The sequence below is a fragment of the Rhynchophorus ferrugineus genome, unplaced genomic scaffold (genome assembly GCF_030347505.1).
Source record: "Rhynchophorus ferrugineus isolate W39M unplaced genomic scaffold, kcgeb_rfMv2 rfM3, whole genome shotgun sequence".
Classification (NCBI taxonomy): Eukaryota; Metazoa; Arthropoda; class Insecta; order Coleoptera; family Curculionidae; genus Rhynchophorus; species Rhynchophorus ferrugineus.
Window position 1 is genome coordinate 22,302,006 of NW_027472582.1, and position 24,730 is coordinate 22,326,735.

At 31.0% G+C, this 24,730-nt stretch overlaps 1 protein-coding gene and 5 non-coding genes across 6 annotated transcripts; all 6 read left to right on the plus strand.

The window, feature by feature from the left end:
- Window positions 1-23: 23 nt before the first annotated feature.
- On the plus strand, window positions 24-24,162 carry LOC143192784 (CD180 antigen). Its single transcript, XM_076398451.1, has 8 exons — window positions 24-264; window positions 3,355-3,751; window positions 5,158-5,355; window positions 5,415-5,602; window positions 14,657-14,861; window positions 15,400-15,581; window positions 17,682-17,815; window positions 23,811-24,162. The coding sequence occupies exons 1-8, from the start codon at window positions 260-262 to the stop codon at window positions 23,951-23,953; spliced, it is 1,452 nt and encodes a 483-aa protein (XP_076254566.1). The 5' UTR covers window positions 24-259; the 3' UTR covers window positions 23,954-24,162.
- On the plus strand, window positions 7,482-7,555 carry TRNAT-AGU (transfer RNA threonine (anticodon AGU)). The gene has a single exon. It is a non-coding gene; the product is annotated as a tRNA-Thr (tRNA).
- TRNAT-AGU (transfer RNA threonine (anticodon AGU)) lies at window positions 10,366-10,439 on the plus strand. Its single transcript has one exon. It is a non-coding gene; the product is annotated as a tRNA-Thr (tRNA).
- TRNAT-AGU (transfer RNA threonine (anticodon AGU)) lies at window positions 11,829-11,902 on the plus strand. The gene has a single exon. It is a non-coding gene; the product is annotated as a tRNA-Thr (tRNA).
- On the plus strand, window positions 12,324-12,397 carry TRNAT-AGU (transfer RNA threonine (anticodon AGU)). Its single transcript has one exon. It is a non-coding gene; the product is annotated as a tRNA-Thr (tRNA).
- On the plus strand, window positions 22,152-22,225 carry TRNAT-AGU (transfer RNA threonine (anticodon AGU)). Its single transcript has one exon. It is a non-coding gene; the product is annotated as a tRNA-Thr (tRNA).
- Window positions 24,163-24,730: the final 568 nt, after the last annotated feature.

The following is a 24,730-nucleotide window of genomic DNA, read 5'->3' on the forward strand; positions in this document are numbered from 1 at the left end:
TTCATTAGTGAGATATCGTTCGTAAGGTGTCGCTGTACCTACGCGGTAAATGATAATCTTCGGAAATTGTTTAGTAATTACCTGGTAATATTTAGAAAAAAATGTGACTCAGGATGCCATATCATCAAAAATATATACAAACAGATAAAATTGATAAGATAAGCTAATAATAAAGTACCTACACACATTTGTAAACTGTTCGTTGTTAGTAATTTTATTTTGTATAAAATATATGGTGTGGTAAAAATAAATTATCATTATGAAGTAAGTATATTTTAATTAGGTAGCTTTTGTCTTAAATGTCACGTTATATACCGTTCATAAAAAAAATCACTGCTTATATATAACTAATAAACTTCTTACTAATTGGTACTTTTATTTACTTTGAATATTAAATTTTAGGTTAAGTATTATTCTGTTTCAACCTGATAATTGATTATGATAATTTGATATTTTCTAAATAAACTTCTGTGTATTTTAATATAATATTTATTACTAATATATAATAGAACATATAATATTTATAATAGAATATGCAATATATATATATATATATATATATATATATATATATATATATATATATATATATATATATATATATATATATATATATATGTAATATAACCCACAGAAAATAAGTATAATAAATTAGTATTATTTTTATTATTGATTTTCTCTATTCTGGGTAATCTAAATGATAATATTAACTAAATAAATAAAATAAATTCGTATAAATCGATTAGAAAAATTCGACTTAATCATATTGTTCAAAAATAATTCGAAATTCTAAGAAGGTTTGGTTGGAAGGTTTTACAGTAATTAATATTTTTATGATGTTGGGCATAATTGAAAAAAAATAATGATTTTATAGTATAGGCGGTGTGGTATATCTCAAAATCTATTTCTAGTATCTTTAGAGGTAATATACCAGATTCTCGTTACTATGAAATCTTAAAGATGTCAGACTATAACAGTGTCCAAGCCTTGGGGCCATACAGAAAATCTGACAAGATAGATTGGTAAAAAGTCCTTCAAATTGGACTAACACATAGGCTTAAAAATCCCGAGCATAATAAAGAAAACGCGTTTTTTCTTGTTCAAAATTAGCTTTATTCTTCAACGTAATCTCCATCAAGGGCCACGCTATTATTCCAGCGCCGCTCTAACATTTCAGTACCACTTTTGTAGAACGATTTACCTTTTGCCTCAAAATAGGTCTGTCACCAGTTGCTGTCCGACATTGCTGACGATCATCTTGATTACGGAGTGAAGTGTTGTTACATTGAAACATGGCCTAACATTACGGCACCCACTTTCAACAGAGCTTTCTAATAGTCAAATGCTAATGCAATATAAAACCAACACGTTCTTTCGATATCTTTACGATATTAGCTAACTTACTCAACTTCACTTTTCGACCATTCAAAACAATTTTGTAGATTTTTTGATGTTTTCTGGTTTTACCACCTCATTTGGATGTACACTATGTTCTGCATTATCGGTATCTCTACGACCACGTTTGAAGTCAGCAAACCAAGGTTTTATTGTTGCTTCTGATGGAGCGGAGTCCTTATAACACTTTTTAAGCCATTGCTTTGCTTGAACGGTATTTTTCCCATCAAGAAGCAGTGTAAAATTAAAACACGAAATTGTTTTTGATCCATTGTTTTGAAAATAACAGAAGTAATGTCAAGGTTAGTTCTAACTGAACCGGTGAATGCAATAAAAATAGCGACATTTATGTGTTAGGCCCGGGACTTTTCAGTCCATGTGATATTTATAACATTATTGGTTTTTTTGACATCAAATATTACATCAGCTGGAGTAAAATAAAAACAAGTAATGGTTTCACGGCTTGATCACTTAGTCTCTCTTGATATTAACATAGCTTCGAATGTTTGATATATGACTTGTAAAGCCGACAACGTAACAATAAGTGGTTTTCATAATATTTGGTTCGTGCAAATTATAAATCTCTTGAAAGCATTGGACCTTTAAATGTCGAGTTTACAATTAAAAAACGTCGTATTGAGACAAGGTAGTGCTTCAATCCTGGAACTCGGTGGTAACGTCGGTAAATAGCGTTATCTTCACTTTATCCTCAACGGGAGTTCTAGAGAGCTGAACTGACGGCATTAAGCAAGCTGATGCAAGCAGAGGCATTTTCTCTTTTGATAGATAGATATTAAGTTAGAATAATTTGATCAACGTGATGAGATTAGGATGATACGTAATGTTTTCGTTTTGGGAATCAGCTTGTGCTGCTGTATCTATTCGAAGACGTAAGGTAACGGTCGAGGTAAAATCTGGGAATGTTTTCATACAAAACGGGTAATACTGGAATATACTAAATTTTATAAATTTAGATTTTTATCACATTAAATATGTATAACACTACATAAATAACCACTTTAATAACATTTCTCATGTAAATATAGCGAAATTTTTTCGAAAAGAGCGAATTTCCTATTTTACATTTTTGCTGGCCGTAAATATCACAATTAAAATACACAATTAAATGTAATGGAAGCAATTATTGAAGGTTGAACTATTTCAACAAACTTAAAAGAATTTGTAGAGAAGCACTAATAAAAAACCTAATGAGAGACCGCTTTGAATAAAACTTTATTTATTTTTAATAGACATATCTCGGCCAAAGTGTCCCTTGGAAACAATGTATTGTATTAAAACTGTCACAACCTGGAAAGTAATACTTTTGCTTGGAGGCTAAATTTAAACAATTTATAACTATAAAGGCAATAAAAATGATTAAATATAATAGGTCTTAAGGACATTAAATTTCTTAAACAATAGTTTTCTAAAAACTATAAAAATAATGTTAAATATCCTATATTGAGTTTGAGTTAAATATTTAAAAATTCTACCAAAATATTGAGTAACCCAAACCGGTTAACTAGAGGTTACCTTAAAATGAAATAATATTTGTGAACCTATCACAATCTGGAAAGCGATACTTTTGCTTAGCGTCTAAATTTAAACAAATTATTTTAACTATAAAGGCAATAAAAGTAACTAAATACAATAGCTCTTAAGGACATATTAAATTTCTAAAACAATAGATTTCTAAAAACTATCAAAATAATATTAAATATCCTATATTGAGTTTGAGTTAAATTCTTAAAATTTCTACCAAAATATTGAATAAGAAACAATATGTGTGAACAACTTTATTCCAACTTTATGTTTAAGTTTTCCATTAGTATTTTTTAAGTTTTATGCTACCAATTGCTGGTTCTTAATTGGTGAATACTTTTAAGAAATAAGTCTGCAAATATTATATTCATTAGATTATAAAATATACTGTCTCTATGATTTAAAAAAATATTTTAGGTTGCTATTGTCCATAGTCATATCAATACTAGCCGCATCAATATCTTCTGCCGAAGAAAAACTACCTCTTTGCAGCGTGTGCACGTGTAAATTCAAAGAGAACAAGTTTTCTGCAGAAGTAATTTGCAACAAGGACACATCCACTATTTGGACACAAAATTCAACTTGGATCAACCCATCGAACAATGAATCTTACGACTACTCCTCCGTATCGCTACTAAATCAGGAAATATATGTATTGAATTATACGTTTCTGCCCAATAACTTAAGATATCTGAGTTTGGCTAACAGTAACATTCGGCAAATAGCAAATAGCCCATTTAGGAATCTCCAAAACATGAATACTTTAATACTGAGTTATAACGAGCTGGAGATACTTTCGCCACACACCCTCAAGGTAAGTAAAGATAAATTCGCGCCATTTATAGAAACACATTTCTCAGTGATGATTCATCTTAGTTATCCATTTATTTTCAGTAATGATAGATATATTTTTTAATTAATCTTTTAGAACTCCGACTATTTAGATGTAGAAGATCGGTTCAGTAAGTAATCTGCTGTACAAATTTTAAATTTAAATCTTATTGTAGAGACTATTCTATCTCACTCTTTGTGTCTATAACTTCAATATCATCGCGCACATTTAACTGTTTGGCGAGTGCATCGGGATACAGCAATAATCTTTCAGTGCAAACACTTTGAATCATACTAATTATGGGTTCTAAAGGGATATCGCGCTGAATTAGTTTCTTCGAGACGTAATATGGAGCATCGACGATGGCTCGCAACACTTTATTCTGGAACCTCTGAAGGACAGCTATGTTTGATTTGCTAGTAGTATTCCACAGTTCATTAACATAGGTCCAAATGGGCCTAAGTATTGACTTATACAGCAAAACCTTTTTATCTAAGGATAATTTAAATGTATGCCCAATCAGCCAATATATTTGGTTTAGTTTATGCCCAAGCTGTTTGCGTTTTGTCCCTATATGTTTTTCCATGTTAAGTGTCGATCAAAATACATTCCCAGATATTTAGCTAGGGTGAATGTCATATGGGTAGATTTTGTCTCATTTGCTTTGATATGCCATGTTTTCAACCACAATTCGACTTCGTTAAGATAAACTGATCTTCGGGTGATATGACCTCTGTATCGTCAGCATATGTTGCAACAGTAGTGTTTCTTGAGGTCGGTAGGTCAGCTCTATACAATATATATATATATATATATATATATATATATATATATATATATATATATATATATATATATATATACCAACAATGGACCAAGGACACTGCCCTCCGGAACACCTGAATATATTGGATGTAGATCAATGTATTCGTCATCCAGTTTCACGATAAAATGCCTGCATGTGAGGTATGATTTCAGTAGTATGTGCGGGAGAAAAGCTTCTTCAATCTAACCTGCAGTCCAGTGTGCCACACCTTGTCGAAAGTTTGAGATATGTCGAGAAATGCAGCGGAGCAATACTTTTTTTTTGTTAATTTGGTTGACTAATCTGTGTATTTGTTCTGTTGTTCCATGTTTATTACAGAATGATAGATAGATGAATTAGAATTTGATACTGACGCATCTACAACAATGCTGAGTATTTAAGGAACCTCAAATTTTGTTTACGTAACCCCCAGAATAAAATAATCTTCTTTCAAAAGTTCAAAAAGTTTTCTGACCAAAATCGACATAATATATTTTTTCATATCTCCCTGTCCTTTTCTAAATTAAAATTATTAATCAATAAGTTGTTAAGTAATTATTATATATTTTACTTAATATTTTAGGGCCTATACATGGAAGAACGATTGATGCCATTGAAATCGTTAAAAGTTCTGAAACTAGATCATAATAAAATACATAGTCTACACATGGATATATTCGAGCACACAACGGATTTGGAAATATTGGATATTAGCTATAATCCATTCAAAATAATTGATAAACAAACTACCCTCGCTTTAAGTAGTCTAGCCATGTTAAAAGTAAGTTATATTATGTTTATAAAGTAATGAAAGAAAAATGGAAGTAAAATTTGTTTTAGGAATTATATTTAGGTTACACTGAAATTAATACTTTGCCTGATCAATTGTTACATACCCCTAGATATATTGAAATACTTGATCTTAGTGGTAATCCTCTCACTGCAATTCCATCAACCCTGGGAGAAACTCATAATTTGACTACGCTCTACATCAATGACACAGGATTTATGAATATGACCAAGGAAAAGTGAGTTCAATTTTATTGTAATTTATTAAAGCAGTAAAAAAGAATTAAAGCAAAAGTTAAAGAAAATTGAGCAGAGGGAAAAGATTCTAGGTTAATAAGAAAAGCGAATTGTTTACATTATTACAGCTGTAGTCACGGTACAAGGTATTCTGCCCTGCTATTTTAGTGTAAAGAGTCTCTTAGAAGTACTGAATATTTAATTGCCAATATCGTTTTCGATTAAAACTACCGTTATTAGTGCTTTAAATAATATAAACAGTCGATAGTCGCAAAACAGTCGAACTAATCGATAGTAAAGAAAATATTCGTAACAAAAAAATTCAACAGATTTCAAAAAATAAATAAGGAGCTCACTAAAAAATAAAAAATAATCAAATATTTTCTCTCGTGTAGTAGATAGGTTAAATAAGGTTTTTGTTTATTTTATATAGTTATTACAACGATTATAATGTACAAATTTTAATATTAAAATGTTTTTTTATGTTAAAAATCTAAGTTTGATTATTTTTTAATTTTTAGTAAGCTCCTTATTTATTTTTTGAAGTTGGTTCAATTTTTTTGTTAAAAGTATTTTATCTTTCTCTTTTTAGTGTTAGAAATTCACTCAATAAATTACGCAGTTATTTTATTAAGTATTACAATGAGTAGGCCATGTAAAGGTACAGCCCGTATGAGGAAAAATAGAAATAATGAAACAATAATTAAAAATAAGGAATGCTAAGAGATTTGAGAAATATTCCAACCAACCTAGAATAACAATTAAACTTGTACCTGCAGGTAACCGTTACACCGTATAAGCAGTTGTCTGCGATATTTCTACGACTTCTCACATGATATAGTTATTGCTTAAAATCAAACAATAGCTTTTACACTGAACGACTTTCGATCACCGATTTTCTGTCACATCAACTCAGAAATGACATACACAATTATCAGATTATTTTAGATACAAAATATGTGCAAACTTTGATAAACTAAATTAAGAATTCTAAAAATCGGTACATAATTGATGGAGAAATCGGCGAACATACATTTACAATATATATATATATATATATATATATATATATATATATATATATATATATATATATATATGTATATATATATATATATATATATATATATATATATATACTGAAGGAAGACTAAAGTCGGTTAAAAACACATGACTGTCGATAGTAAAAAGTAGTAAAATAAGTCGGACCGAAAATAGCGATTGAAACAGTCGATAGTAAAATGTAGTTAATTACTAAACAGTCGATAGTCGTTTCCAGTTGATAGTTCCCAACGCTAATTAAAACCATTTGGTCTAGTGTCAACTGATTTTGAACTTGTTTTTAGGTTCATAAAACAAAGTTAAAAAAAAGGTTTTTAAACTCTATGAAACGATCCGATGTATTTCAGTTAGTACTTTACTCAGTATTCAGTTCCAGTGTTTTTGTATATGATTTAATTTAGATATCATCTTCCCACAATATCCAATTGTCAACTTTATTGGTAGCTATTTAATATCCTTTATTGGTTTTATTTACTAAACTAACTCGAAACACACCTGTAAAGAGATTTGATACCTATTAATTTATTTTCTGTTGATATTTCGATATTAGGTTTTAGTAACACAACTTATCTATGATTCTGCTAGCCTGCTCTTTAAAATATAATATTAGGTATATAATTATATCTAGGAATAGCATTAGATAATCTAAAACAGATTCAAACATCTCTAATTATTTAAATAATAAGCGTTGAACTTAAATTACTCACTCACGCTTATGTTTTGTTATTGTTTGGAAAATATTTATTAGCAAAGATGTTCTTTTTGAATATATTATCTATACCGCAGACTGAGAAATATAATTTTAAATGTTTGGCCTGAGGCGCCGTGGCTTAGTTGGTTAAAGCGCCTGTCTAGTAAACAGGAGATCGTGAGTTCGAATCTCGCCGGGGCCTACTTTTTTTTAATTACTTAATGTTTGTGCTTATTAAAAAGCTGAATCATTAACGACTGTACTATTAGTAAAATATAAATAATAATAATCAACATTTAAATAGAGTGATAGAAGATTTATGAGATAGATAGGAACAAATATTAAATTTTCAAATTCATCATAATTTTTCTGTGATTATATAATTTTGGATCATAGGCTTTTGGAAACAGTTGCATGAATCTTCAAACTTTTTGCTCTCTAAATTTACATTATAGATAGACATTCTTTTTTTGCTTACGTTAAGTGAGTTCTTTGTATCTACTACATAAAACGGTGTTTTAGCCTGCGTAATGCGTAATTTTCACATTTTGGTTATTCTAACATAGAGGCTTGAATTTTTGTTTTGAAGTATTTTAAAGTGAATTGATTGATATTTAAATAATATATAAAAAAAGTTAAAAACAAACCAAGAAGATACAGGATGTTTCTCCAAAGATGTCAAAAAATTGCGCCGCCACGATGCTATAATTGCAACCTTTTTAATAATGTGAAACTAAAAAAAAAAGGCAATTCTTAATCTAGAAAAAAGACCCAATTTTTTCGCCAAATTACGGCTGTTATATAATAGAAGAATTTATAGCAAAAGCTCATCCCAAATTTCAAGCAATTCAGTTCAGCAGATTTTGAGATGTGTCAACCATCTCGAAAAAAATAGTCTAAGTCTAACAGTAGTCAATAGTCAGGCTAGTCTTACAATAGTGCTTTATGTTTACATTTTTTTAATCTGCAATGCCTGCTCCTTACAAGAAGACCCTTTTATCATATGAAGAAAAAAAGCATTTTTCAAACATCTTGCTTTCAAATGAACGCTTCTGTACTCCCTTGACGCGTTAGAAGCCCCTAGAAGCGTTTAAGAGCCAACGCATAGGCTTTTGTACCGTTGGAATTTTTATTCTAAGGGTCATAATGGAAATGGAAATGGAATGGATTTTAAAATGGAAATGCAGCCTTCATTAAAAATTCAAGCCGCTATAAAAGTTCCTATTTTAATCGTGTGAGTTCGAGGTTGATTGTGGTTAGGTGAGGAAATCCTTCTACAAATTGAAAACTCCAAAATGCTGTAATCATAATTATTTTCGATAACAACTTTTCTATTTTCTGATTTGCTCAATTTTTCTGCTGATGCACTAGTTTCTTGTTTCGTGGTATGTTTATTGCTTTTTTTCTTCTTTATTTTAATCGTTCCAGACGAAAAGTACATCCTCTCGTCTGTTCAAATGAATATGAAATATTATTTAGACACCGCATCAATAAAGCAGCTATATGTCCGAAAATAATGTAAATTTTAAAAATCCTCTTAAGGGCATATTTTTAAGAGGTTAAGCTTTGAAAATATGAAATGAAATCGACTTTTTCAAATGTCTGTTAGGTCAATTTAAAAGTCCCCGGCCTGATACATAGATGACGCTACAAGAATAAAATTGATATGTTTTTTAGTTAGCCCTAACCCCCAAAAGATGCGTGTATAAATTTGACAGCTGTCGGATCATTAGTTTGTGAATTATAGCATTTTGAGAGTAGCAACTTTTGTTATTGTCAAAAAAATGGATAAAAATGAATTTCGCGTGTTGAAAAATATTGCTTTTTGAAGGGAAAAAATACAGTTTCTGGACACTGTCTCAGGAAAATCAACCGTCAAGGATTGGTATGCTAAGTTTAGACGTGGTAAAATGAGAACCGAAGACGGTGAACGCAGTGGACGCCCAAAAGATGTTGTAACCGACAAAACACTTAAAAAATCCACAAGATGATTTTGAATGACCGTAAATTGAAACTGAGTGAAATAGTAAACACTCTAAAGATCAACTGAACGTATAAATCATATCATTCACGAATATTTGGGTATGAGAAAACTCTGTGCAAAGTGGGTGCCGCGCGAGCATACTTTTATCTAAAAACAACGAGTTGATGATTCGGAGCAGTGTTTGAAGATGATCAAGCGCAATATACCCGAGTATTGGCGTGGATATGTGACAATGGATGAAACATGTCTCTATCATTTCACTTCGAAGTCCAATCGACAGTCATCCGAGTGGACTGCACACAATGAACCCGCTCTATGACGTCTGTATTTTGGGATGCGCATGGAATAATTTTCATTAACTACCTTGAAAAAGGAAGGACCATCAACAGCGACTATTACGTTGCGTTACTGGGCCGTTTGAAAGGCGAAATCTCAGAAAAACGACCGCATTTGAAGAAAAAGAAAATGCTGCTTCACCAAGACAATGTACCGTGTCATAAGTCAGTGAAAACGATGGCAAAAATCCATGAATCGGGCTTCGAATTGCTTCCTTACCCACCGTATTTTCCAGATCTGGCAACCACTGTTTTTTTCTGTTCTCAGATCTCAAAAGAATGTTCTCTGGGAAGAAATTTTCGTCGAATGAAGAGGTGATCGCCGAAACTGACGCCTATTTTGAAGCAAAGAACAAATCGTACTACAAAAATGGTATCGAAAAGTGGGAGGGTCGCTATAATCGTGTCACCCTTAAACGGAATTATGTTGAATAAAAAAAAACAAATTTTGCCAAAAAAATGTGTTTTACTATAGGCCGGGGCTTTTCAATTGATCTGTTATAGTCTAAAATACTCCCTTCGAGAAGTGGAACATATAGGAGTCATAATCGTCTAATATAGTTTATTAGATACATTATTTTCAAACATTTCGACAAGTCGAGAGTGTTACTTTTCCTTTTTTCAAATAAACCTCAAGATCATAGTTTATAGGGTATATACGATTAATTTATTTATTTATAGAAACAAAGCGGTGGCGCCGTGGCTTAGTTGGTTAAAGCGCCTGTCTAGTAAACAGGAGATCGTGAGTTCGAATCTCGCCGGAGCCTGATATTTAACTTTACATTTTCAATACCCCGAATCGATCAAATATTTGAAAAATTTTTGAAATTTTGCTGAAATTTTATTGATTATTGGATATAAAGTTATTTGATCAACAAGGGGAACTCAAAAATATGAGTTAAATAATTTAAAATTTAATATAAGATTACCTTAATAGTTCCTGATTAAAATTTAAGTAACTACAACTATAATTAAGGGGATATTCTAGTCTAGAAATTGGAAATATAGATTTTTTCATATTACTAAATATTTTCAAAATCTCAAATATGAAAATTTAAACGTGTTTGTCTAGAAACTAATCTTTTTTCAAGACTCAAGTGCTACTTAATAATTTACCTAAAATTTCTATACATTCTTCTATCGTACGAAGTAAAGCTATAATATTTTTACTATATTTAAAGATTGGTAATCGTATAAAAAGTTGTAAATTTTTTTTCGTTATTTCAAACAGCTGTAATCTGGCGCAAACAATTTGTGTACAATAGAAGCACTCTAGATTAAGAATTTTCCTTTTTTAGATTCAAATTACTAAGAAGGAAGGTTGAAATTATGTTAATGAGTGCGAGCCATTTTGTTTTAAACTCCCCATTTCTTCAGCCTATAACTTTTCCCATTTGTATTTTTTAAACTTTTTTTTTTATGATATTGTTTTTTTTTATTTCACTTTTCATTTAAAAATACCTAAAATTAATACTTCCAAATTGGAATACCCCCTTAACTTATGATATATATACATATATATATATATATATATATATATATATATATATATATATATATATATATATATATATATATGTATTTTTCGTCAAAGTTATCTTTATTTATTGCAAGTTATTTGCTAGAAAAATATATTGGTCTTTAGAACACGCAACTTGTTCATAGAGTTCTATATATAGAGTACTATTTGATAATTTATGTCTATTTTAAGACAAACAGAGGCACCGTGGTTTAGTTGGTTAAAGCGCCTGTCTAGTAAACACATGTACTACATTTTTAGTTCTATAAAACATTAAAACGAACAGATAGTAGTAGCAAATTATTGAGTGATAATGTTAGTATTATTAAATCTTATAAAGAAACATCTTTTTACATATCGATTGACCACAAATTATATTCATTCTAAAGATCGTCTTTACTCATAACAAATTAATATGTATACTATATCCCGTATAATTTAGTAATGTTCCTTTATTTTCGGTTACTCTAAAGCACGCAAAGGAAAATATATCCAGGGTACTCTTTTCCTTCATCAATAAATCATATTTTCGAATATATGCCATAAGAAAAGAACCAAAAAGAAAAAATGTAAAATTTATCATTGAATTTCCTTAAACAAAAAAAATTGACTTACCTATTATTAAAACAAAACCAATGGCGCCGTGGCTTAGTTGGTTAAAGCGCCTGTCTAGTAAACAGGAGATCGTGAGTTCGAATCTCGCCGGGGCCTGGTACTACATTTTTAGTTCTATAAAACATTAAAACGAACAGATAGTAGTAGCAAATTATTCAGTGATTATGTTAGTGTTATTAAATCTTATAAAAAAACATTTTTTTACCTATCGATTGACCACAAACTATATTCATTGGAAAAATCGTCTTTACTCATAACAAGTTATTCACTAATATACCAGATTAAAATATTTTAAAATATGTATACCGTATTCCATATAATTTTGTAATGTTTCTTAATTTTCAGTTAGTATAAAGCACACAGAGGAGAATATATCGAGGGTACTCTTTTCCTTCATCAATAAATTATATTTTCGAATATATGCCAAAAGGAAAGAACAAAAAAAAATGTAAAATTTATCGTTGAATTTCCTTAAACAAAAAAAAATTTACTTACTAATTATTAAAGCAGCACCAATGGCGCCGTGGCTTAGTTGGTTAAAGCGCCTGTCTAGTAAACAGGAGATCGTGAGTTCGAATCTCGCCGGAGCCTGTATTACATTTTTAGTTCTATAAAACTTTAAAACGAACAGATAGTAGGAGCAAATTATCGAGTGATTATGTTAGTGTTATTAAATCTTATAAAAAAAAACATCTTTTTACCTATCGATTGACCACAAACTATATTCATTGGAAAAATCGTCTTTACTCATAACAAGTTATTTACTAAAATACGAGATTAAAATATTTTAAAATATGTATACCGTATTCCATATAATTTTGTAATGTTCCTTAATTTTCGGTTAGTTTAAAGCACACAGAGGAGAATATATCAAGGGTACTGTTTTCTTTCATCAATAAATTATATTTTCGAATATATGCCAAAAGAAAAGAACCGAAAAAAATGTAAAATTTATCGTTGAATTTCCTTAAACAAAAAAAAATTGACTTACTAATTATTAAAACAAAATCAATGGCGCCGTGACTTAGTTGGTTAAAGCGCCTGTCTAGTAAACAGGAGATTGTGAGTTCGAATATCGCCGAAGCCTAGCAAAACAGTTTTTTTAATATTGTATTAACTTAGGTATTTATAATTTTGTTAAAACAATAAATAAATTAGCATTAATGATATACAATATACAGGCACACAAAAAATGCAGGGCAAAACATCATCGGTTAAAAGGAACAGTTGGCGAAGTTAACTGACGTAGACCGACGAACATTAAAAAAGATTGTTGTCTGACAACATAAAACTATCAAGACAAAAGAGACAGTAGTACTTAACATTAACTAGAAATATTGTTTCAACAACAACAGTGCGACAGGAAAAAATGTTTCACAGATATTGCTTATATATTGCCTATTATACTTAGATATTGCTATTTGCTGTCATGTACTGTATTGCTGCCCAACACCGCCATATATGAGGGTCACTATTTATATTTCGGGAATAGGAAAAAAAAACAAATAGTTAAGCTGCGAATATATTTTTATTGCTTTTCAAAGTACTCGCCACGATGATCGATAGACTTTTGCATACGCTGAAACCAATTTTCAAAGCATTTATTCCATTCCGAATTAGTTATCTTCAAAACATGATTTTTTGATATAGCTTCTTCGAGCGATGAAAATCGTTGACCACGCAGTTTATTCTTTAAGGATGGGAGCAAAAGGAAGTTATTGGGTTTGAAATCAGGGCTGTACGGCGGACGGCCCATCAATTTGATGTTTTGAGTGCTCACATAATATATTCTTTGAGCCGATGTGTAAGAGCTCGCATTGTCATGATGAAGAACAATCTGGCGTCCCTTGTTAGTTTTCCTTATTTCACCGAAGACATCTGGCAAACAAAATGGTTGTGTACCAATCAGAATTTACTGTTCTACGATCCTCTAGAGGCACTGTTGCAATATTACTAGTTTTCTCGAAGAAACTTTTGTAAACTAACTTTTGTTGGGTGTGGTTCATCTTGGAACACCTATACCGTCGACTGCTGCTTACTTTCGTGCTCATACGAAAATATCCATGATTCGTCACCTGTCACGGTTTTATAAACGTCTTTCGAAGCACCGCGACTGAATTTCTTAAGCATTTCTTTGCACTAATCGATACGAGTCTTTTTGTCAAATCATTTTGTCATCGATTGTCAAATTGTGGGGTCTTGCTTAATCATTTCGCATACAGCATCGATGTTTTCTGGCACAACAGCCGATTTTGGACGACCTTCACGAAACTCGTTGGACAGCGAACTACGATCACGATTGAATTCACTAAACCAGCGATACACGGTGATGGGGCTTCATTGCCAAAACTCAAATTAAGTTGATTGATGCACTTTTGTTGTGATAATCCACGTCGAAAATCCTAAAAAATCATCGCACGAAAATATTCACGATTCAGTTCCATTTTTTGCCGAGGCGAAACTTTCAACTAAATATAAAAAAACAAATAGCGCCCGTGCGACAAGATATTCTGAGTACGAATATCGTCAAAAATGTTAAACTTTACGATGGAAGCGTTAGATGGACTCACATGACAACAGTGTTACCAATTCCCGAAATATAAATAGTAACCCTTGTATAGAATATGACAACATTCTATTAGAAACTATTCAGACCCTATTCAATATTCAGTCAGGTGTTCATATTATTTCTCAATACCCTATATATTGGGATTTGAATTCCATTTAATTTTTAAAATGAATTCAGATAGTTTTCTAGTATCTAACACGAACTTTAAAAATCAAACTGAATATAGAAGATAAGATTGATAGCTAGAGAGGGATAATAAACTATAGGTTCTTCCGTTTTAGTGGATTTCCAGAGATACCGAGCTTGAAAGTGCTTTACATGTGTAACAATCGTGAGCTTCAATCAATTGGTAAAGAAGCATTAGCCGGTTTGAGCGGATTGCAAGAACTAAGCATTTGTAATAATATAAAACTCACAATTTTGGATGATTTTGCGCTTGCTAAAATTAATCAACATGGAGGAGCTACTTGGCCAATGATTAAAAAAGTAAGTAACCAATATACCGTATCTAATTTTTGTGTTATATAATTTATTATACGTATTTCTTAACATTTTTTTATTATTTATACTGAAATGTAGCCTGAAAAGTCAGACTGAAATAGTTGAATTAACATATCAATAGAGAAAGAATTTTGGAAATAGTTTTCTAATGTTCCAAGACACCCTCTGTAACAAATTAGTAAATATAAACAGATTCTCATACAACTTATTATACAACAAATTAAACAGATACCATCAAAGTTACCTAATCGTCAAGACTAGACATCACCATCCTCTTATTCAAAAACTCTATATCCTATATACAAATAAATTATAAGGGATTTCTTATAAATTCGGGATTATATTGCATAAATAGTAAACATTGATTTTTAAAATATTGTACATACTTCTGCCAGCATGTAAATTGTAAATCATAAAAATGACAAAAATATTGAACGTATCTATGTAATAAAATAATGTAAATTCCGCAAAATTCATTGTATGGAATATTTATTTATAGTATCTAAGATATTTACAATTTCAGCTTAATCTATACAATAACAAATTGGCTTACTTGGATAGTGATTTACTTTCAAGATGGGATATGCTTACTGACATAGATTTGAATGGAAACCCATGGACATGTGAGTGTGAAAATCAATGGTTTGTGGATGAATTAGCTCCCCTGTACCTAAAAATTAATCCAGAACGTGAGCCAGAGTTCAGGCAAGTTTTTATATTACACATTCTTTATTTATACTATTTCTTATTTTTGTTTCCATTTTCGGTTAAAACTAATAAAATTTTGGTTATATTTTTCCATTTAATAAAAGTGATAATGTTTAAATATTTACAAGAGGAGGATAATCCGGTCTTAAAATTGGATCTGGCTTGGTAGAGACATAACAGGTCAATTGAAAAGCCTGACACATAGATGGCGCTACTAGAATTAAATCCATATGTTTTTATTTAGCCCTAGACCTCAAAAGATGCGTGTATAAATTTGAGAGCTGTCGGATCATTAGTTTGTGAACTATAGCATTTTGAGTGAAGCAACTCTTGCTATTGTAAAAAAAATGGATAAGAAGGAATTTCGCGTGTTGATAAAATATTGCTTTTTGTAGGGACAAAATACAGTTGAAGCAAAAACTTGGCTTGATGCCGAGATTCCGGACACTGTCCCAGGAAAATCAACTATCAAGGATTCATATTTGATTGTTTGATTGATTAATTGGTATGCTAAGTTTAGACGTGGTGAAATGAGCACCGAAGGCCGTGAACGCCGTGGACACCCAAAAGAGGTTGTTACCAACAAAACGTTAAAAAAATCCACAAAATGCATTTGAATGACCGTAAATTGAAATGGAATGAAATGGCAGACACTCTAAAGATATCAACTGGACGTGTACATTATATCATTCACGGCAAAGTGGGTGCCGCGCGAGCTCACTTTTGACCAAAAACAACGACAAGTTGATGATTCGGAGCAGTGCTTGAAGATTAATAAACCCGAGTTTTTGCGTCGATATGTGACGATGGATGAAACGTTTCACTCCGAAGTCCAATCGACAGTCATCCAAGTGGACTGCACACGATGGACTCGCCCCAAAGCGTGGAAAAACAGTCGGCTGGCAAGGTTATAGCGTCTGTATTTTGGGATGGGCATGGAATAATTTTCATTGACTACCTTGAAAAAGGAAGGACCATCAACATCGACTACTATATAGCGTTATTGGGCCGTTTGAAGGACGAATTCGCCGAAAAACGGTCGCATTTGAAGAAAAAGAAACCGCTGCTTCACCAAGACAATGCACCGTGTCAAAAATATATTAATTGGACTTACAATTTCTTCCTCATCCACCGTATTCTCCACGTCTGGGTCCCAGCGACTATTTCCTATTCTTAGATCTCAAAAGAATGCTCGCTGGGAAGAAATTTTCGTTGAATGAAGAGGTGATCGCCGAAACTGAGTCCTATTTTGAAGCAAAGGACCAATCGTACTACAAAAATGGTATCGAAAAGTTGGAGGGTCTCTATAATCAGTGTATTACCTCACCCTTGAAGGGAATTATGTTCGATAAAAAAACTAATTTTGGCAAAAAAAAGTGTTTTACTATGATAGGCCGGGGACTTTTCAATTGACCTGTTATTATACTAAGGTATACAATAAGTTCGTAGAACAGGCACACACAATTTTGGAGAGAGGAAAAAAACTAATTTGTATTTGTAAAAGTTACTTAATTTTTCAGTATACTTATTCGAAAATGTCTTAATTTATGCACATTGTCGAATTGTTGAGAGTTGTCTCAGCGAAATATCTTCAACGAAATTACCTTGTACCTATTATTTTACAATTACCCCTTGTAGGTATTCTGGAAAATCATTGATTATGAAATAATAATCTTATGTATGAGAACAATCACAGTTCAGTAGGAAATAAGTCTAGTTAATAAGCTGGAAGTTATATTCAATTAGTATAAAATGAGATTTTTTTAACAAACCGATTTATAATGAATTTTAATGAATAATGAATATATTTCATTTAAAATGCTACTTACTGTGCTTAGAGAAATACCGAAAGCTTTGATTAAATTCCTCTAGGCTAATGGAAGGTATTCCAAAACCACATCTTGTATTTTTGTGAGAATTTCTGAAAAACTAGCCCATATAGTCTTAATGGAATGGATTTCTGTCTTATAAACCGTTTTCATATATAATGTTACATGATATCCAATTTTGTCTGTTTTTTAAAATTTATTTCCATAACAATTTTCGGCTGAAATACATATACTATATATTAATTTTTTTTAAATCACACTGTTTTAGATGTGGCGCACCTGTTGAGATGCAGGGCGATTTATTTGTTGACCTACATGCACGTCAGTATAAAATGAGATGTTTGGATATATATGGAGCCCGGCCAGAAACAGACGCAATGCTATTAGTTGGTGTACTATTAGGTAAGTTTGAAACTTTCAATAAAAATATCTCATAAATTATGTTAAAATTACCTGATCTAAAATGTCATATCGTAGTATATGGAACAACAGCACATTATTTTTTCTTTTCGTTTTACTCTTTTTGAGTTTTATGTCGAATAAGCGTCATTTGTGAGAACTTTTTTTTAGCAACAATGAAGACAAAAACATAGTCGGGTCTCGAAAATATGCAAAGATGCGGAATTGGACTTCTCACTAGTTTGAAATTCATGCGTTTGAGTTTCTTTTTTTATTATTGACCTTACACACTTTTGTATAATATTTTCTTAAATTTTTTAAAAAATTGTTCATAGAGAAAGATCCCTATAAAATTTAACATCATTCAGTTGTTTACCAAGCTCTAGCTGTTTTAAATAGAATGATAAGCCTTATCGTGCCTTTTCTATGCAATTGTTTTAATTGTAGTTCTCCGTTTCTGTTTTAGCAATTAGATTTAGTTTCAATGTCTTCTTTGGTTTCAAACTTATTAATAACCATTTGATTAGTTCACTTGGGGTAACTGACATGGCATGGCAGTCCCATATTTTAAGTTATTACTATAAATTATGCCGCAATTCCTCGGTCCTTCGTTCGGACTATAAACTATAGACTGATGTTCAGCAAAGAGCTCAATACTTTGTTGATTATTTCTGCCCACAGAATTAATGCTATCATTATTGCTTCTTACAGGAGAAATAAATGAATCCATTAGTCTACTTTCCAGATTGAGTAATCGGATTCTTCAAATACTTGCATATTTATTGTCAAGTATGGATTATATATAGGATCTCTAGTTTGTTAAACTTATCTTTAATTACTAACTTAAGCCCTTTTCTTCAAGTAGTATCATTACTGGATACTGGATAGTTTACATCTTTAGTCATTATTTTTCTTTAACCCTTACAAGATTCATTTCGTTCAAGCATAAAAGAAAATAATTAGGTTTTAAGATAAGCTTATTATAAAGAACATTCGAATTTTTTATACAGAAAATAAAATCCACTGAAATTACGAACATATTAAGTTATTTTTTTATTTTTATTATTTAATTAATACATTGTTACTAGTCGTTTCCGTCTAACCTACAATTTGTCTTTATGATAAGTTAAAACCAGGAATATAACTAGGAGGACCCATCGGCCCTATTTCAGTCTCTGGTGAAATAATGTTTATACATGTTAATGCTGTATTTTTGAATATATGCACCTCACTGCACAACACTACAATCAAGATTAGATGGTTTGATTCTTTTGAGTCTGTGTCCTGTGTCTGAAAAAATTGTATTTTATTTATGTTACTCTTTGCAGAACATCCCCATAATTGAACTCCGTATATCCATATAGATTTCAGTATTTGCTTATATAATAGCAATTTATTATATACTAACAATTGTGATTTTCTTCCAATTAACCAGTACATTTTCCTATACTTCAATTCCAGTGCTTTTCTGTTCTTCTTTATATGTTCCTTCCAGCGAAGTTTTGCATCGAGATTCATTCCGAGATATTTAACATTGTTGCTATATGGAATGATAATGTTATTTAATGTTATTGGTGCTTGTACAGTCTGTTCATAGATGAACTGCACATGTACAGATTTACTTGCATTAATTCTTATTTTCCAACTTGTGTTCAATTATTTATATTGTCACTTGCCTGTTGTAATTTTCGTGAGGCTTCTTCACTATTGTCTCCTACAGCTATAATCGCAGTATCATCAGCCAATGTAGCCATCGTGATATTTTCCATTTGTGGTACAGCATAAGTGTAAAGCATTGGTCTCAGTACACATCCTTATGATACACCTGCTTTAGATTCTTTTATTGTGGAGTAAGCTTCTTCTTGTTTAACCTTAAACATTCTGGTTGTAATGTATTATTTTAATAGTTCGGTGTGTTGTTTTGGTAGCATTTTTAGTAGTTTATGAACAAGGCCTTCATGCCAAACCTTATCGAAAGCTTGTGCTACATCTAAGAACATAGCTGAGCTTTTTTACGTTCGTAAGCTTTTTCAATAACGTCTGTTATTCTGTGGACCTGGTTAAGTTAAGAGTTTTTCAAAAACCTTAGATATTACTGGCAGTAGTGATATAGGTCTATAGGGTTTTATTTCGTTTCGTGACTTCCAATGTTTTGGGATCATTACAATTTCCGCCATCTTCCAAATGTCTGGGACATGTTTTAATCTAAATGCTGTATTGATCAAATTTATGAGTTTTATAATTCCCTTTCTTGGTAGCTTTTGCAGTAATTTTCCGATTATTAAATCGTAGCCTGGTGATTTCCTAGGGTTAATGTCAGTTTTAATAACTTTGGTTAGCTCTTTCGGCGTGACTAAGTCAATCATCGAATTTTCAGCTTCTATGTCCGGCAAATTATGTTCAATATTAGTTTCGTTTGGTTTGAAAGTTTTTTCTAGATATTCAACAAATGCTTCTGCTTTTTGGTGATTGTCACGTGCCCAATTCCCACATAGGTCTCTTAGAGGTGGACTGTGTAGACATGAGCGCTTTAGATACTTTGTGGCTTTCCAGAGTGAGTAATCAGTTTCTTTATCATCTGTTAAATTTCTCAGATAGTCATTTATGGTTTTGTTTTTCTATCTCTCTGTCTTTGGGTTATGTTGTTTAAACTATTTTTATTTTCAGGTGTTCTGTTTTGTTGCCATTTCCTTCACTTCTTTTGGATAATTAATTCCTTTAGTTGTACTCTTAATTTCTGGAGTATAATTCCAAGCAGCTTCTTGAATATATACTACAAATTTTTCTGCTTCAAAATTTAATTGTTCAGATGTCTTGAGAGGTACATTTAATTGAATTCTTTTGTTCTTTTGTTTGTTAACGTTGGGTTTCTTTCTTTTCTTATTATATTTTCGCTCAACGTCAGAATCGCTGGCGTATGATCTGAACTTAACTCAAAATTTTCTTCGACTTTTAATATATTTGGATGTTATGTTTCTTACTATGAAGAAATCTAACAGGTCTGGAGTTTTCTCGTGATCAGTCGGCCAATAAGTTGGTTTTCCAGTTGACATGTAACTACATCTTATTTCAGCAGCTGCTTTATGCAGTTCATTGTCTTTAGTTGTTGTCATTCTGGATCCCCATCTTCTATTTTTTGCATTGAAATAACCTCCAATTATAAATTTTTATCCGAGGTTGCTTAGGACTAAGGAAATAATTATCCCTTTTTGATTGTATCTTGGAGGACAATATATTGCGGCTATTGTAACCTTGTATCTATTTGATTTAATAGTTACTGCTATTACCTGATTTTTTGCTGTACTGAGCGCTGATTCTTGATGGTGAGAAATGTTATTTTTTATTATTATTGCACTTCCTCCTCTTGCGGGGTTGGCTGGATGTATGGTTTGATAAAATCTATATCCTCTAAATTTAATAAAGGATTCTTTTGTTAAATGAGTTTCTGATATTAAGAAAATATTTATTTTTTGCATATCTAGAAATACTTGTAGGGTAGCGTGATGTTGCTGGATTCCATTAGCATTCCAAATTGCTATTCGGATATCTTTATTTACCATTCCATGTTTTTGGTTTTCAATTCTAGTTTTTTAATCCTTTCGAAAAAATATTCGATCATTTTTTCTTGTCTGTCCGAGTTATGGCCTATTAGTTTAAGTAGCAATTCGTTGGTGGTTGCTTCACCTTCCTTTGTGTCTCTTTGGTTATTTTGACTGATACTTTGGGCATAAGTCATTTCACCAATAACTTTGTTATATTCTTTCGGTTGTTTCTTTTCACTCATTGTTTCATGAAGTTTAACTAGAGGAGCTACTCTGTTTCTCCTCTCTTGTAGTGTTTTAAAAACTACAAATCCTCTATAACTTCCCGGATGCGCTTCATTATAATTTGCACATTTCGGCTTAGCTTCTTTGGGTTTTCTACACTCTGTGGTGATATGTTTACCTGAACATTTTGCACACCTAGGTTCTCTTCTGCAGAAATTCTGTGCGTGATTTTTTTAGAGGTTCGATTTTTATTTCGACCCCCTAAAATTCATTTAATACCAAAAATGGTTTTGGTAATTGCTTCTTGTGGACTAAAATGTCTCGTTTATTTTTTTGGTCTTTTCTTTTTTAAAAATATTTGTCGCATTTAAGTATTTAAGCCCATTTTGGTTTATATATTAAGTTATAAATACTTTTCTACAATTATTTTATTATTTTATATTATCTCACTCTGAAATTTGAGTGTACCCCCTGGGCATACCGTATAAATCTATTTTATTTTAATCTTGTTTTTATATTTTCTCTTTCATAATTTTCGTCTTTTGTTTCAACATAATTTTTCAACAAATAACGGCGCCGTGGCTTAGTTGGTTAAAGCGCCTGTCTAGTAAACAGGAGATCGTGAGTTCGAATCTCGCCGGGGCCTACAAATATTTTTGTTCCAAAACTATAACAAATTGGACTATAGAGCAATTAAGAACGGATAACAATTTCGAAACTCCTGGTTTAATAAAACTGACGGGCATATAAACGTATTGTATAAATTCTTATTACAAGCAATTTACACAGCACATTAAACAAAATGTTTTATAGGAATAATTAGGAGTACCTGAAATAATTACCTTTGTGATATTGTTTGCCTCGTATACTAAACGCTTATGTGTATATATGAATAAGGCCATTTTCGTATAGTAGATACTTGATGAGAGATAAATATTAGATGGCAGATATTTGAAGCATATTTGTGAAGGCACTGATACATAAAGTTGATATTATTCTTTATTTAGTAGCTCATTATTCAAAATTCAGATTATTAATTATTTAACATGCCATTATAGCTCATAACTTCGTAATAAATAAGTAAAGACCCGCATAAAATAATATTTATCTAAATGTTTATTTGTTAATCTTTTAAGTAATACATATATTATAGTATTACTAGTTTATCTAAGTTTTTCAATTCAATATGAACCACACGATTTTATATATTAAAATACACTAAAGAATAATTTATTACCCAATAACATAAGATCCTTGAACTTCAATACACTTGTTTCAATAATTTTCTAATTTATGGGTTTTAATCCTGAAGTCGAAATCTTGGAAAAAATTCAGAGGGAACTAAGTATAGAGAATAAGGTGGATATTGAAATAATTCATACTTTAATTCTCTATTTTCGTGAATTTTCTTTGAGTTGTTTAAGAGCATACTTTATCTTGATGAACAATAATTTTCTGTAAATTAGGTATTTTTTCAATAAGTTCTTTTTAAGTCATCTTCTAATGGGTTTTTAATTGTCCATTGCTGGATTTTTTAATCAATTAAAATAATCAATGATAATTAATCGTAGAACTTTTTTTGGGTGCGTTTTACTAGCTGGTTTGATGTTTTACTGAAACCCCATATCTGAAGCCATATATCCAAATTAACTTTATGAGTATCTGATAATCCAAGTCGAGAGTATCTTCCGAATAATATATATTTTATTTCATAGTCTACTAATATTTTTTCGGATATTTTACATCATAAATGGTTTTGTTCTTTTTTGTTTTGTATTAAATCGGCGTAAAACAGCGGAAAGGTCTTAATACGTTTTTGGCCATTTACATTTGTTGCTAATTTTGTGACTAACGGTCGCGACTTCGTATCCGTGGTTCTCTAGATCGCTTTTAATATCGTCCTGAGTTTTTGTTCACTCTAATAACGACTCCGTAGCACTTTTATCACTTTTTAATTGATATGTGTGGAATTTCAGTTTATTAAATGGATTATTTGTCATCTCTTTATTTTGTTTCATTTGAAAGAGATGTTTCTTTATATGTTTATAATCTATTTCGTTTGTAACAATAACGTTAATGTCATTATTCTTTGGAGCTTTGAACTATACTTAGTTATAATAAGAGTTTTCGAGAAGGAAAAAACTCTTTATTCTATAAATTTCGAGACCGAACTATTGTTGGAAAATATGTTATACTATATATTAATGTTACTAATCTTAAATTTGTTTCAGGTGTACTCATAGGCTTGCCAGTGATCCTATTTATTATATACGCATACCAAAGACAATGGCTTTCATTACTGTGGTGTGATAATTCACCAGCATCATATTCACGAAGATTTTATAGTTCTACTGCAAGAGATGAGGACCTATAAATATATCGTCTTAACAAATGCTATTATATTTTATATTATATCATGTAGCTTTAAAGTGAATAGTGTTGTAGTATGTAATTTTTATTTTTTGTACCTGTTGCGTTGTAATATTTGTTGTATATAATGTGTAATATATGTTACCTACCTATCAAAAATAGGTTAAAAACAGTCAATCATACAAAGTCGATAAATATAGAATTTAACTCTAACCAGATGTATTTTTTTATTCATACATTTGCATGTTGATTGCAATGTCATATTCTTGGCTAATCTGTAGAGCATTGGTGAAATATGTAAAATTAGAACTATTTCAAGATCGCTACAATACAATAGTTTTTATGCAAGTGAGAGGAAAATCACATTCCAGGACAAATACATTAGACCGACTACAACAACTTCATAGTCACATATTATAACATTATAACATATTAATATTACTAAATTGTTACGCCCTGAATACCAGTAGTGTTTTCTGAAGTCTTTTCAGTGTAAACTCAATCAATCGTTGTTGCCAAAATATTGTCTTTTTGCAAGAAGAACTCAGCACCTGGAAAGTCAATTGCTTATATTAAATGTGTTGTTGCTACTCTAGAACATCATAGACTGAGGTTATGTATATATATATATATATATATATATATATATATATATATATATATTAAGCGGCATCAACGGGAATAAGTGACAATAGAAAACATCAAAATACTTGATGAAAATGACAATGCGTTTCATTTTTATATAAATTTTTACTGATTCTATGATGAAAGTAACTAAAAC